Source organism: Theropithecus gelada, chromosome 13, assembly GCF_003255815.1.
Source record: "Theropithecus gelada isolate Dixy chromosome 13, Tgel_1.0, whole genome shotgun sequence".
Classification (NCBI taxonomy): Eukaryota; Metazoa; Chordata; class Mammalia; order Primates; family Cercopithecidae; genus Theropithecus; species Theropithecus gelada.
Genome location: NC_037681.1, coordinates 95856850 through 95871156, shown reverse-complemented (window position 1 = coordinate 95871156; position 14307 = coordinate 95856850). Strand labels below are relative to the sequence as shown.

At 42.9% G+C, this 14307-nt stretch overlaps 1 protein-coding gene across 1 annotated transcript in view; it reads left to right on the top strand.

Moving 5' to 3' along the window:
• Window positions 1-1255: 1255 nt before the first annotated feature.
• TACR1 (tachykinin receptor 1) overlaps window positions 1256-14307 on the top strand; it is a 149873-nt gene continuing 136821 nt past the window's right edge. The window contains exon 1 of the mRNA XM_025354269.1: window positions 1256-2439. Coding sequence (XP_025210054.1) covers window positions 2051-2439 — 389 coding nt within the window. The 5' untranslated portion in view covers window positions 1256-2050. The remainder of the gene's footprint in view (window positions 2440-14307) is intronic.

The following is a 14307-nucleotide window of genomic DNA, read 5'->3' as shown; positions in this document are numbered from 1 at the left end:
CGGCGTGGGATCCAATTTTTGCCCAGCATAAGGGTGCGGTACATTTCCCAGCCTTAAAGAGCTTCCCAAGAGATGGTTTGAGCGCTAGCGGTTCGGATGCGTAAACGCCGCTCCCGGGCGGGCGCGGGCCGGAGCCAACTCCAACCTGCGGCAAGTGTTTACTGCCGGTCAGCGCTCGCGTCCCACAGCTGCGAGTCCCCGCAGTGAAAGGAGGGGGCAGGGCACAGGGGTAGATGGCGCCCTGAGGACTCCCGGGGTTCAGTTTTCTGCGGAACTCGAAAGGCCTGCAGCAGTCTGGCGGGAACACGCTGCGGAGCTCATTCCATCTTGGCTTCTCCAAAAGGGTTCATAGGACTGGCGAGTCTTTCCCCTGCCTCCTCCAAGTGTCTGGCACCAGTTCTACCGTTTGAAATGGTCTTGGACTGGGATACGAGGCCTCAAAGTCACAAGAGGGCAGGGCAGGATGGAGGTGGGGAGAGAAGGCGGGCTGACCCGTCCTCCAGCCCCTAGGCAAACCTGGAAGGGGAACAGGGAGAAGGACCACCGATGCCACCTCGGGCCCGGCTCTGGCCTGCAGGCTTGGCAGGCGCGGAGGCGGAGGCTGCCAGGTCCCCGGGAGGCAGACGCAGCTCCGCAGTGGGTGCTGGCGGAGAGCCCAGAGCCGCGCGTCTGAGCGACAAGCTGCCTATGAGTGTGGCTTCTGCACTCATCAAGCTTCGCAGGGAGCTCAGCCCTGTCCCCAGTGCTTGAGCAGAGGCTCATCCAGAGGGGTCAGGTGGAGGGCTCCAATGGAGCTTCTCCTGGAACGAGGGGCCCAGTCAACAGGGTGGCTGAGGAAAGTGTCCTCAAAGCTTAGAGTCTGTCACTTCCCAAGTGAATCAGCTCGCCAGGAAATGGAGCTAGATATTTTGTGGGGGTGTTTCCTAAACACAGTCTCAGGAAAGTTGTTTTCGGGACACCTGGACCAGGGAGTCGCCTCGGGTTTCTCGGTAGCTGGAGCGCGGCCCGGCGCGCGGCGCTGGCACATCGCCCCCACACTTGCCCGTTTCCCATTGCCACAGGCAGGCCGCCTCTGCAGAGCTGTCGCAGGGCTCTGGGCTTCCCTCCCTGGAAGCTGATTGTCCTGCACTCCAGCTGTTTCCCAAATCTTTCCTTCGTCCCAGCACCCCTAGTGAAACGACGATTCCAGCTGCGGACCACATCTGTCTCAGTTACTTCCAAGCCACCTACTGCCCCCTCGCGGAGTGCGTGGGGCTCCCGGCTCGCAGACTCCCACGGCAAGTAGCAAGCAGCAAAAGGCGTGGTAGCTGCGGCGGTGGAATGAGACAGTTGTCAACAGCTGGCGCAGCTGCCGCGCTGCGCACCGGGACTGGCGAGTACGCAGCCCAGGTACTGCCCCTTCCCAGTGACGTCTCTGCAGCGGGTTATAAAAGCCTCGTGCGCAGCTAACTGCCGAGCTGAGCAACCCGAACCGAGAGGTGCCCGCGAAACTGCAGGCGGCGGCAGCGGCAGCAAAAGCGAAGGAAAAATCTCCAGCTGGACACGGAGCTCCAGAATCCTGACCATAGGCTCAGAACTTTTACAGGTCGCGCTGCAATGGGCCCCCACTTCGCTCCTAAGTCCTCACGTAGCACAGGGCTTTGCCTTTCCCGGCGGAGGAAGGGGAAATAGGAGTTGCAGGGAGCAGCAGGTGCATAAATCATAAAGGCAGGAATCTCTTGCTTCTTAGAACCCTGACCGGTGGAATTTCTTTCCCTTTTTCAGTTTAACGCAAGAGAGATGCTGTCTCCAGACTTCTGAACTCAAATGCCTCCTGCAGCTTGAAAGTGGAGGAATTCAGAGCCACCGCGGGCGGGCAGGCAGGCAGCGCATCCAGAAGCGTTTATATTCTGAGCGCCAGTTCAGCTTTCAAAAAGAGTGCTGCCCAGAAAGAGCCTCCCACCCTCCTGTCCGATTTCAGCAGGACCCTGAGCCCCAGGTGCCAGCCACAGGACTCTGCTACAGAGGGGGGTTGTGTACAGATAGTAAGGTTTTACCGCCTAGCTTCGAAATGGATAACGTCCTCCCGGTGGACTCAGACCTCTCCCCAAACATCTCCACTAACACCTCGGAACCCAATCAGTTCGTGCAACCAGCCTGGCAAATTGTCCTTTGGGCAGCTGCCTATACGGTCATTGTGGTGACCTCTGTGGTGGGCAACGTGGTAGTGATGTGGATCATCTTAGCCCACAAAAGAATGAGGACAGTGACCAATTATTTTCTGGTGAACCTGGCCTTCGCGGAGGCCTCCATGGCTGCATTCAATACAGTGGTGAACTTCACCTATGCTGTCCACAACGAATGGTACTACGGCCTGTTCTACTGCAAGTTCCACAACTTCTTCCCCATCGCTGCTGTCTTCGCCAGTATCTACTCCATGACGGCTGTGGCCTTTGATAGGTGAGATTAGCCTTTGTGAAAAGGCGAGAAAGTGCTCATAGAGAACCATGGCATTGCTATGAGGTTTGGGGCTGGATGGGGTATGGGTCAAGGGGAAGGTTGGCCACCCATGCTCTGAGGGTTTTTTTGCTGATATCAACTGAGTCAGTTGTTGATGGGAACTTCATCTTATCTATTTTAACATTTTTTCTACTCTTTTTTACCCATCACTAATCTCTCTTCCTTTCAACACACATCCCCCTTTTCTTCATTTAACTCCCCTTTCTTCATCTCTTCTCCACTCATCTTCCTGACACTTTCAGCTTCTGCTTTGCTCCTTTTCATATATTCCTTCTCCCCTTTACCCTTGCAGGCTGCAAACAATACCTAGGGCTTGGTCAAAGGACTAGACCCTGGATGGGGCTTTGTAAATTCCTCCCGGCCTATTATTCTATCAGACAGCCTCTTGTTGCCTTCATGTTTTAAGTACACCTAGAGGATTCTAGAACTTTCTGCTCCCACTGCAACTCTCCAGTTTTTTGTTGTTGTTGTTTGGTTGGTTGGTTGGTTTTTTTTTTTTTTTTTTTAATGTGAAATTGCATTTCATCAGTATTATAAGATACTCAGAATTCTAATTCAGTTTACTCTATAATGCTAGGAATTCTCATTCAGGAATGAGAGACAACTGTGCTATCCTTAAGAAACTCCACAGATAGGGATCCAGGGAACTTATCCAAGAGGTGTTCTAAATTTCTCCTACAATGTAAAAGTTATGTATTTAGCCTGTCTCTATCCACAGAGAAACATGCTTGGCAAAGGCATTTGAGAGCTCTTCCGTTCCTGCAACCAACAGGTTAGGGTTCCCGAAGCTGATTTAAAGTGAAAAGGTTGGCATTTCAAACACTGGGGCTGGTATTCTGGAATAAATGGCTCTTCAGGTAACATGACGGAAAATTTATTATTGTGGCACAGCTCTATTGGTATTGTCTCCTTTGTGAGTATCTTAGGTCTCCAATGTGTGTGTCTATGTGTGCACAGGTGTTAAATGTTTACCTGGGATGTGAAAGTGTGTTTAAAACAGCTACCGCTGTGATTTTAAAATGGATTCTTTTGATGTCCTTCCTGAGATAACTGAATGTGAGAAACTCAAAGAAGAAGCTAAGACAAAACTTCCAAAAAAAAAAAATTCCAAACTATTAACCCTCTTTGCATAAAGATTGTTTATAACTTGCAATTTATTAGAAGCCTTTTTTAGCTCCTGTAGTCAATGAACACTTTTAAAATCAGGGCAATCTTCATTTCCATCCTTTGCAGTGGTGTCCTAATACTGATTTGCTAGTTCCATGTACATCTCTCTATATGCAGCTCCTATGTGCTTACTATGTTTTATGTAAAACAGATTGTGGAAAATCAGTGTATGTTTTAAATGTAGATGATAAACCAATTACTCAAAGTGGGAGTGAAATGAATTATTTTGCAAATTTATCTTTTGTACTACACTGATTTTCAGATATTCAGTTTGCTGAAAGTGAGGTACACTTGTAAATCTTTCTGCATTGACATGCTCCTTTAATCTCATGACAACTTCCTTAAACTTAAAAAAGTCAGTAGCATGATATATAAGTGAATATCTGGGTAGTGAAACCTGATGCTATTTCAGCCTTTCACACACTCTCTTGATGCCCCCTAAATTAGGGGGGAAGTGTTTTTGGGGAGGGGGTTGTTTGTTTTTTCTGCGCTGGGGCTTTGCACAAACTCTAGGAAGATCTGTCAGTCAGTGTGAGCTGGAGCTTTCAGTAGCTGATGGAGCACCAGCAGACAGCTCTCTCCTTTTGGCTTACACAGAAACATGTTCTGCAGCCCTGATCTTTCCTCTGGAACTTAGAAGGTTAGGGGTGGGGATAAGAGTCAGAGTCCGCACAGCGGATCGGGCAGGGAGCCAGATTTCAGCTCCATTTTTGTTTTTCTCCAAGTAAACCATCGCAGAGCCCTGACCCTCTGTGATACCTGCTCAGTGAGATCAAAAGTTCTCAGATGCCAGAGCTTTAGGAAATGACAGCAACAGGGAATGTCACCATGTTTCCAACATACAGATACAGCCCAGGGAGGTTATCAATGGCATGCCTAAGATTAGAGTTCAAGGTAGAATTAGGGATGAGACTTCAGGTCTCTGTCTCCATGTCTGCCAAGTGCTCTTTCTGTTTTTCCTTGCTTAGCCTGGTGAGCACACTATAAACTCATCCCCTCAGGCCTTCCAGTGAATGTATTTCCTACATGTGTGGTCATCCATTCTCTCCTGGAAAGAAAGGAGGATTTAAGTCCTCTCCCTGTAAGTTATCTCTCCTTTCTCCAGCATGGAAATGCAGACTAAGAGGAAATAGTAAATCAGCTGTTTGTATATTCCTTGAATTTTTAACAGACAATCTTTGAATCAAGTCTTTAAAAATAACAGCAATGTGGTTTTCCTGATTGTAAAATTAAACCTGTTCACTGCAGAAGACTCGGGAAATACGAAGAGCACAAAAATCCAATCCCCCTTACCTAACCGACCACAAACAACACCTGCTAATATTTGAATTTCTCTTTTATGACTATTACACTACATAATTGAGGTTAGATTCTATATAATTTTTTAGCCTACATTTTTCCATTGGTATTAATGAAAGACATTAATAACACCTTCCTGTGTTATTCAAAAGTTTTCAGAAACATAATCTTAATGGCTTCATACTATTCTATTATGTGAATATGCTATTATTATTTATGTAGTCATTTCTCTACTATTGTGTATTTAGTTCATTTCTAGATTTTTGTGATTATAATTAATAATCTAAGGAATATTTATATGTGATAACTTTGTTTTGCCTTCTAAATTATTTTCTTAGGATAGATCCCAATAAGTAGAATTACTATATCAAATAAAATGAATTTTTTAAAAAGCTATATCTTCTCATTTTAAAGAATTTTTAAAGGAATCGTTGGGTCAAACTAACTTTGCCAAATTCCCTGTTAGAACCAAGATATATGCAGAGAAAAAACTTCAGCTGCAGATTGCAATACTAATTTAAATGTTTCCTGTAGTCTTTCTACAAATGGTGGGATAGGGGCAGGGAAGGGAATAAAGGGAGGGGGGAAAGGACAGGAAGAGAGGAGAAGGAGAGGAGAGGGAAGAAAAGCGGGAAATGGGAAGGGGAAGAGGAGAGGAGGGAAGAAATATCTCCGTTAGAAAGAATTTTAGTTTTTTGAAGGTAGTGGTTACCTAGAATTTAAAAATGTTTTAGAGACAAGTATAGCTAAATAAGATCAGGTTTACCTCTATGTAAACTCCAACAAATACCAGGGATTTTAGCTACTGAAACTATAATTTCTCTTAGAATTTAAAAATTCCTTACAACTATAAAACTAAAAGGTATGTGTGATGTTTCATGAAATTTGAAAATGGGGGACACAGAGAGGTGATGACTCCCCCCCCCAATGTCCTCATTCCCCTAGCCCCCGTTTTCAGGAGTTGGTGACAATTACTGGTTCTATTATGATGCTCTGGCAAGTACTGTGGAGCAGAATCTAAGAAAGGAATAGTGGAAGGGAGGCAATCCCTAAGCCCTGCAGGGAACTGGGTAATAGGCAGCAGATAACCTGATTTGAAACCGTGCACATAACAACAGGAGCAACAGGCAGGTTCAGACAAGCACTGACCTGGTATCACTGCTTCTCTACCTGGTAGGGCAAGTATAATTTCAGCAAAATGAAAGGTAACAGTTGCTCACTCAGACTCCAAATAGAGATGGTCTCTCTGAGACCAAAACATATAGTTACCCAGAGAGAGTAATGATTGAAGGCAAAAGAGGCATTGAGCTCTCTGGGAGAGCTGATAATGTAAAAGAGGAACCTAGAACAAAAACATGCATAAATCACAAAAATTTTGTCCACTGAACTCTGGTTCTATACACTCTGTCGCAGCCATACTCAGCTACCGATTTAAATATCCTGCTTTCCAGGTCTCTATTAGACCTGCAGTCTGTCCTTGAACTTTACCTTGTTGGCTGAACTGCAATCTCATTGTTTATCTCAGAGCAGTCTTTCCTCACCCCACCTGGAGGGGGAATTAAATTCCAGGATCCTTTGCACTAATTCAGATATCCCTGGAAACCCATTACCATGCACTGCTGTAATGCTGTGAATGGCCATTCACTAGAAGCTCATTGGCCACAACTGGCCCTGTCTTTTCCAATGTCAGCACTGATGTGGATCAAAATGGAGTTTGTTAATTCTTAGATGGGTCATTTAGATTTCAAGACCTTTCCTCAGGAGGTTCAATGCCCACCTCCTCTCTGAAGCTGCTCCATTACACTCGCCACACTCTCTCCCGACTCCTGGGAGCCTGCAGTGTCCTGAATGGTCAAGGGTGTTACTTTTTAAAGAAACTGGAAGAAATCATAGTTTGAATTCGACGCAAATAAAGAATAATTCTCCACATAAAAGCACGTAGTAAAAGCACAAGACGCTGTTACTATTATTGTTGCTGAATTAGAACGAGGATCATGAGACAGAAACACCATCAAACTTAGACAAAGCTATTCAGAGTTGATGCCATCAAGGTAAGGTGATGTTTCCTAACTCACAGCCTTGTTTCTTCCCTCAAAGGGCTATATATGAGGGCAAATAAGACTGATTTAGAGGTAACTAAAATATAAGGTATTAAGTAAAATGTTTAATATGGGTTGTACGGTTATATTCTATAGGAGACAAGAGGAGGGACATCTTGCCCAGCAGTGATGAAAGATCAAGGAAGACCTCAAGACAGGGCAATTGAGTTGGGCCTTGATGATTAGATAAGATTTTTAGAGAAGATGATAAAAAAAAAAAGAGATGACATTTCAGGTAGAAGAAGCTGTATGACAGAAGCATGGAAGTCAAATGTTGCAAAGTGCCTCGGGTCAATGACAGACTGATTCAACTGAAGTGAATTCACAGGTGAATCAGGGAATGAACTGAGGAGTTGCTTGGAAGAAAATGAGAATACTCTATGTTGAATTTAATGCTAAAGTATAATGATTAGTTGGAATACCTGAAAAGAAACTTGAGAAGTGAGGTGGGAGAAAATGAAAAGCTAGGGATCAAAGAGACAGTATCAGCACAGAATGGTAAGAGGAAATAAAATTAGAAGGCAGTGAAGGGAATGGCCTTTCTCCTCACTCATCCATCCATCCATCCATCAAACCACTATTGAGCACTTACTGTGTGCCATATTCTGAGGCAGTAAGACGTGACTTTGCCATTGTGATCTCAGTCTCTGGAGTGTAACAAGGTCATAAACAGCATATAACCCAATGCAATCAACGCCATGCAGAGAGAGCAGAGTTAGAGCAAAGAACTACCCTTGGGAATATAGGAAAGACTTCCTGGTAAAAAGAGAAGCAGAAGGAGAGGGAGGGCAATAGGGGAGAGAGGAGGGAGGGGAGAGAAAAGAGAAGGAGGAGACAGAATGAAAGAGAATGAAGAGAAAGAAGAGGAGGAAAAGGACAAAGAGGAAGAGGGGCAGCAAGGCACAGGGAAATGAATGTGGAGTTTTGTTTTTTAATTAATTTCAAGAACGCCGGATTGGGAATACTCATAATAATTTATTAATATCCATCATTTAGAAACTAGAAAGGAAGTTTTATGTTAATAAAATTGATAATGATACCTTTTACTTATGTTCCCTCCAGTCCATTATCTCATTTAATCCTCATGATGCCAATGAGGATTCTGTTTCATCCTGGAAGAGCGATTAGAAACAATTTCTTTTAGCATTGTCCTCCCACTCTCCACCCCCTCAGAGCTTGGAGACCCATGCAATTTGCTTTTGTGTGCCTTAGACATCTGCCTACATGTTCTTGCACTTGGTGGCTTTTGGATGATAACTTATTTAAGTAAAACTGTCATTGGAGGCAGAAAAGCAATGTAAGAGTCCTATCACACAAGAGAAAATATTAGAGGCAATATTTTGAGGAAAATTGACAATATTCCACCTAAATAAAAGTTCAACCCCACAACTTTCCAAACAGGGCCATTATAAAAGTACCAAACTCTGCTTAAATATTCTACTCAGTTTTTTCCATTTGTTAAATTCAATAAATTATTAAATCATCACAAAATTATTCCTTTCCTTAAAATGAAATCTGGCTCTTTGGTTTTAGACTGCTCCTACTTGTCTCAGACCTCTTCCATGTAGCAGGCTTTCCAGTAAGTATAAGTATAAGGATAAGATATTAAGCTTCTATTTATCTTGAAGTATCCCCAACTCTGGTTAACTGTCTCTGGTTCCTCCAACTTTACATCATCATTAGTCTCTACTGGTTATTTCCATTTGTTAATGGTCCTCTTAAAAGGAGATGACCAGAACGGAGCTACCTTACTACCATCACTCTGTCTAGGACCACCTAGACACCTTGGACTGGCATCCTCCCTGGTGACCTTGTGTCCTCTTTGACTTAGCTTAGTGCTTATACTAAGATGCTGCCCTTGACCTGCAAGTCTAGCTGAAGTGTCCTTATATTTCCACAGCATTTATCCCATGGTGTTGCAAATGTCTGTACCTTGTCTATCTCTCCCACACCTCCCTGCTCACTAGACTGCAAGCTCCATGAAAACAGGGATCCCTTATTTGGTTTCCTGTTCCCAGCACCTATTCAAGTGCCTGGCACGGAGTAGGTACTCATTAAAATGTGTGCTTCATGAGCAAACTGGCCATGCTTCTCTTCTGCACACATCAGCCAAAATCTGAAAACCAGACCCCATGCCTCAGGCAGACCGTACAGCACACTTATGATGCTATGCCTTGATGCAAAAGAAAAACTGGGCCAAATTTCTGCTTACCATAAAGGTTTGTTACAAAATAGAACGCTTTTGATTCAGAATCCCCTGTTCTAGAATAACCATGGCTTCTAACTCACACTTAACCTCTTCCACACTCCAGTTGACTGAGCCCCACAGGACACCTGACCCACACCTTGCCACCCTCAACAGGTATTGTGCCCCAGGAAAAGACTTCCAATTGGAGGAAGTGCTTATCACTTCCATCCTACCTCCAGTCTACTCAGGCATACCAGAAGCTCAGAGAGATGAAAAGTATAAGCACCTCCTCCATTTTATGGGTTCTTCCCTGGCCTAACTGCTGTCAACCCCCTGGATTTTTCTCTAACACCCCCCACTAGCAGCAGGTGCACTCTCCCCTTTACTTGTCCTTGCTGAGGTGAAACCAGCAGAAACCTACCCTCCACCCAGCCCTTCAACTCCTGCATCCACAGTAGTTGTCTGATTGTTCACACCATATTAAAATACCATAGACACAGGAAAATTCCAGCATGCAGTGGTGCATGTGAGGTCCTATGTATGTGAGACAGACAGGGCAACTGGCTTACATTGCCCCAAACTTCCCTCTTGCCACCTTGAGAGACTTCAATTCCACCTCAGTGGAAGGGGAAATATGAGGCTGTCTGGATGAGGAGTACCAAGGATGAAGAGGTGCTTTAATGATGGCCTGGAGGCACACTCATCAGCATGCGTTTTAACGCAGCATATGAACTGCTCAAGGAAACTTGTCTAAGCAGCCCTAGGCCTCATCTCCTGCCCTTCTCTTGTATAGTTCTTAATCTACTTTCCAATTCAGCTTTATCACTGTGTTTAATATTTGGGATTCCCTGTTGAGTGCCTTTCATGTCCTTTGTATGAGCATGCCCTTTAATAACCTTACTCCTAGCCTTTGGCAGTAGAATGGTTAAGCAAGAACCCAGGTGATGGGTTCCAGTGCTGGTTCTACACTTACTAACTGTGTGTACATATGCAAGGTATTTAACCTATCTGGGCCCCCAGTTTCCTCAACTGATAAAATGGATATAATGAAACTTACCTTGTAGAATACTGTTGCAAGGAGAGAGGGAAAGATTTGAAAAGCCTCTAACTTATTGCCTGACGTCCTCTAAAATATCAGTTAATAGTAATTAATATTATGCTCTCTAGTAAACTGTGACAAACAATCATATCCATTATACAAGTCCATTCTTGTCTCAGCCTCCTCCTGGATTCCTTCTACATCAAGTACAATAGCTACAGGGTAAACACTTATGTTCTTCTCCCTAAAGATGGTAGTTTAAAACTGTCCTGACTGGGTCAGCAAATCTCTTGCTAAATGCTTTTCAGCATTCTTTCCATCTTTGGAAATGTACACACAATCTACCATCATGGTCCAGAAAACCCAAATGTTTTCTTTTATACCATCCCCTAAACATTCATTTCCAATCCTTTATGTCGCAAAGTCACCACGCTTATATGGAGTGAGCATCATTGTTTAATATCTGAATGAGAATGCGTTCATTGCAAAAAGCTCTTACAGCTGCGTAAGTTTTAACTGATATTCAATTTGTTGAAGTTACAGTGTTTTTTAGCCTTTGAACATATTTTATAAATCATGGAAGTTTTCTTACAAATCTAGTTTGTGTGTGTTAAAGTATGAAACATTCATTTGCCTTTGTTCTTTGACTAAAGCTCAATAAATTGTTAAACATGAGACAGAATACATCCAATTAAATATTTGAACACAATTTTCAAACTTAATCAAGTCAACCTCACATATTTTTGTTAGTCACAATTTTTATAAGCTTAACAAATCAAATAATCTTTTAAAATGTAAACAGTATTTATAAACTTGATTAATTAAATTCCTCTAAGCATTTCAAACTATACTCACAAATTTGATACATCTGGCTTTGTTAAAATCTTAAAATCCCTAACAGGAAGACTTACAAACAGAAGAAACAAAATCTTTCGCAGGACTTACTTAGCTCTTGTAAGACTAATAAATCAAAACTTCTAAATTTAGCATACAAATTATCTTAAAGCATTTCAACCTCCTGAGAATTAAACGGATAAATTCAGGTTCTCCTGAGCATCCAAACATTGACTACAAAATTAATTCGTTAAATCCTCCTAGGTGTTACAATTAAAATTGCAAATCTTGTAAGTCAAATTCTCTAATATATCAGATTCTCATTTCCAACATCTTAAGAGCAAATCACATACAAAGGAACGTGTATCGATCACAGAACTCACTACTACACATGCACTACTTACGTAGAAGTACCATTTCTTTATTGCCTACTTACTTTTTTAAAATGTCTTCTTAGGGTTACGAAGTCATACAAACAAAAGTGGCAGAATCATCTTCTCTGTAAGAGGCAGCCAAGGTTCTGGAATCAGGGGTTTAGTTGGAGACCCAAATCTGGCTATGCCTCACAGGGGTCTTGCCCAGAGCTGCATCCCAATACTTGAGCCCCTCTCACGGTGGAGCTCTGCCTGCCTGGTGCCTACAGAGTCCACTCATGCTTTTCCACTGGAATGGAAGTTTTGTAGTTTCAGTGTAAATCCTTAACTGATTCACACAGATGGAATCATGCACCACCTCACCCTACCCCTAGTTTGCGTCCTTTATCTACCCTATCAAAGTTAACTACATCCTTCGTTTTACCTTTCTATTGACATGAAAAAAAATGACCAAAAAGAAAAAAGAATCACCACAAGACCTTGTCCTGAAGTTGCCTTTTTGAGATTTTGAGATCATGAAAAATATGTGCCAGATTTTTTCTGGGTGTATCCTATTTACCCACATAAATCATCAAAAATAGGATAGTATGTGTTGGGTTTAACAAAACCAGGCTCTCAGTATGGTTCCAACCTGTACTCTTATAAAAAGAAGGTCTACATAGCAGCTTTCTTGTCTCTTGGCATGAGGTCGTCAGTGGCAGGGACCTTCTTCCTGGAGCCTGAAAACCACCTAGTACCCTTGAATCCTTCAACTGGATGATTAGAGATTCCTTCTTTAGATTAACTGGGTTTCTCCTTCAGGCCAGAGCCTTATGGCTTTTTCATAGCTCTAGGAGTGCTGGGTTTCTTCACTTTCCCTTCCACTTTATTGCCATTATTTCAGATAATAAAAAATAATCTGCAGTGATACTCTGCCTTTACAGCTTAGCCCAGTGCCCTAAGCCACAGATGGACTGATGGGCAGCCACCTTCACAAATCACACAGCTGCCTGAGCTCATGAGGGGAGGGTGCTGAGCAGTCATGCTAGCAACACCTCTGTTCTCTCTATCATAGAATATAATTGAGACACTAATTTTTAAAACCCTCATGTGCACATTGAGTGGCATGTGAGGAGATTAGGAGCATCAGCTTAAATACCCACTTTGTATGATTTACTAATTTTATTTTACTGTGGAGAAACATCCACTTGAATAGTTAATATGTTTTCATAAAAGAATTTGTCTGACTCTGAAAATGTTTAAACAAAAGAAAACCCTACAAACAACTGAGATACTCTTCTAAATAGTCCCAGCGAGCCAAGGGGAACATTCAAATGCCTTTAGAATTCGTGATGGGAACCAAAATGAATGCAGTCCCGAGCTTGAAATACGAGTTAGCTCAACAACTTAGCTGGGCTCTTCAAACATGAACTAGGAAGATAAAAGAAAACTTCACTGAAATTTTCATCATTTAACAAATTCCATTTTTTAAATTTGTTCCTGAAGTTCTTTTCTCTTCCCAGCTAGAATGATGAGGGGTCTGGAAGTCAATGTGTTAAAGATTCAGCTAGATTACCTGCCAAATCAAAGCCATCATAGGTTTTCAATGATCCAATTAGGACACTGGCATCCTAAGACTTCAGGCAGAATGCAAAGAAGGCACAAATACTATCCCCTTCGTTTTTGATGGTTTCCCTCCAATAATGCTATAACCAGCTAGAGTCTGCATTGAGGTGCTCCCCAATCCTGCCTTACAAATGCAGGATCCCAAATTACTGCTCCATTCCCTTCATAGCCAATTCAATTTAGTAAGCTGAGTTGAACCAAGAGAAGAGCAGCTAATTAAAATCACACTAAGGTACGAACAATATGGACGTCTTTCTACCTGCAAGGTCCCATTTGTATCTTAAAACGGGAATGTGTTCATTCTAGTTACCTACTCCTTGAACAGGAAAGATTGTAGAGAATTAAAACAAACTTAGTCCTCGGAACGTGCCAATATGGAATGTAAGAGGTGCTGGAGTTTAGGTAATACAGAAGTATCCACAGTTTGGCTTTCAAAAAATAGTCCCAGGTATCCACCAAAGGATCTGCTGGAGGATACTGGCGGGCGGGCAAGGGAGCGGTCTGTCACCACAAGCTGTCAACCTGCTATTGAAAGACCTTTTCCTGTCACAGGTGGAATTACCTTTGCCCTGAGGTGCTAGTGAATTCTGCATCTGTTTGGGTATTTGCTTCCGTCTTCTTCAGATTTCTTATAAGTCACTAATTGTCTTGATAAATATATAATATCTTTACAACCTGGAAGGATATTAAGAAGGGACTGTAGAATATATTATCAGCCAGTCCAGTGGGTTGGGGTTAAGGGGAGCAGGGCAGTGCTGCTGAGATGGCCAAAGCAGATTCTTCACCTCTCCTGCATCTTCATCAATGAATTTGTGCTGTTTACAAATCCTGGGGTGAGGGCCAGTTTTCCAAGAGCTGGGCTTTCTGCCAGGGTCTGTCTGGACCCACACGTCATCTGGAAGCTTTCATCCTTTTTTCTTTGTCTGCATCTTTCCTTTCTTTTTTTCCGTCTACACCTGGATAAAAATTCCTTGCTTCATTTCCTCCCAATCCTTCCTCAGCATTTTGAAAATAGCACAGCTTCAATAAATGTCAGTGACTGAAAAATGGAGATGAAACAGATGAAAACAAAAACTGCTGTATATAAAACAGTTGATGAGTACAGCAATAGAAAAAATGCAAATTACTAACATTCTGATTAAGCAGATGAGTCCAGAAGGATCCTGAAAGGATTCTTGAGGCTGTTCATTTAGGTAAGAACTT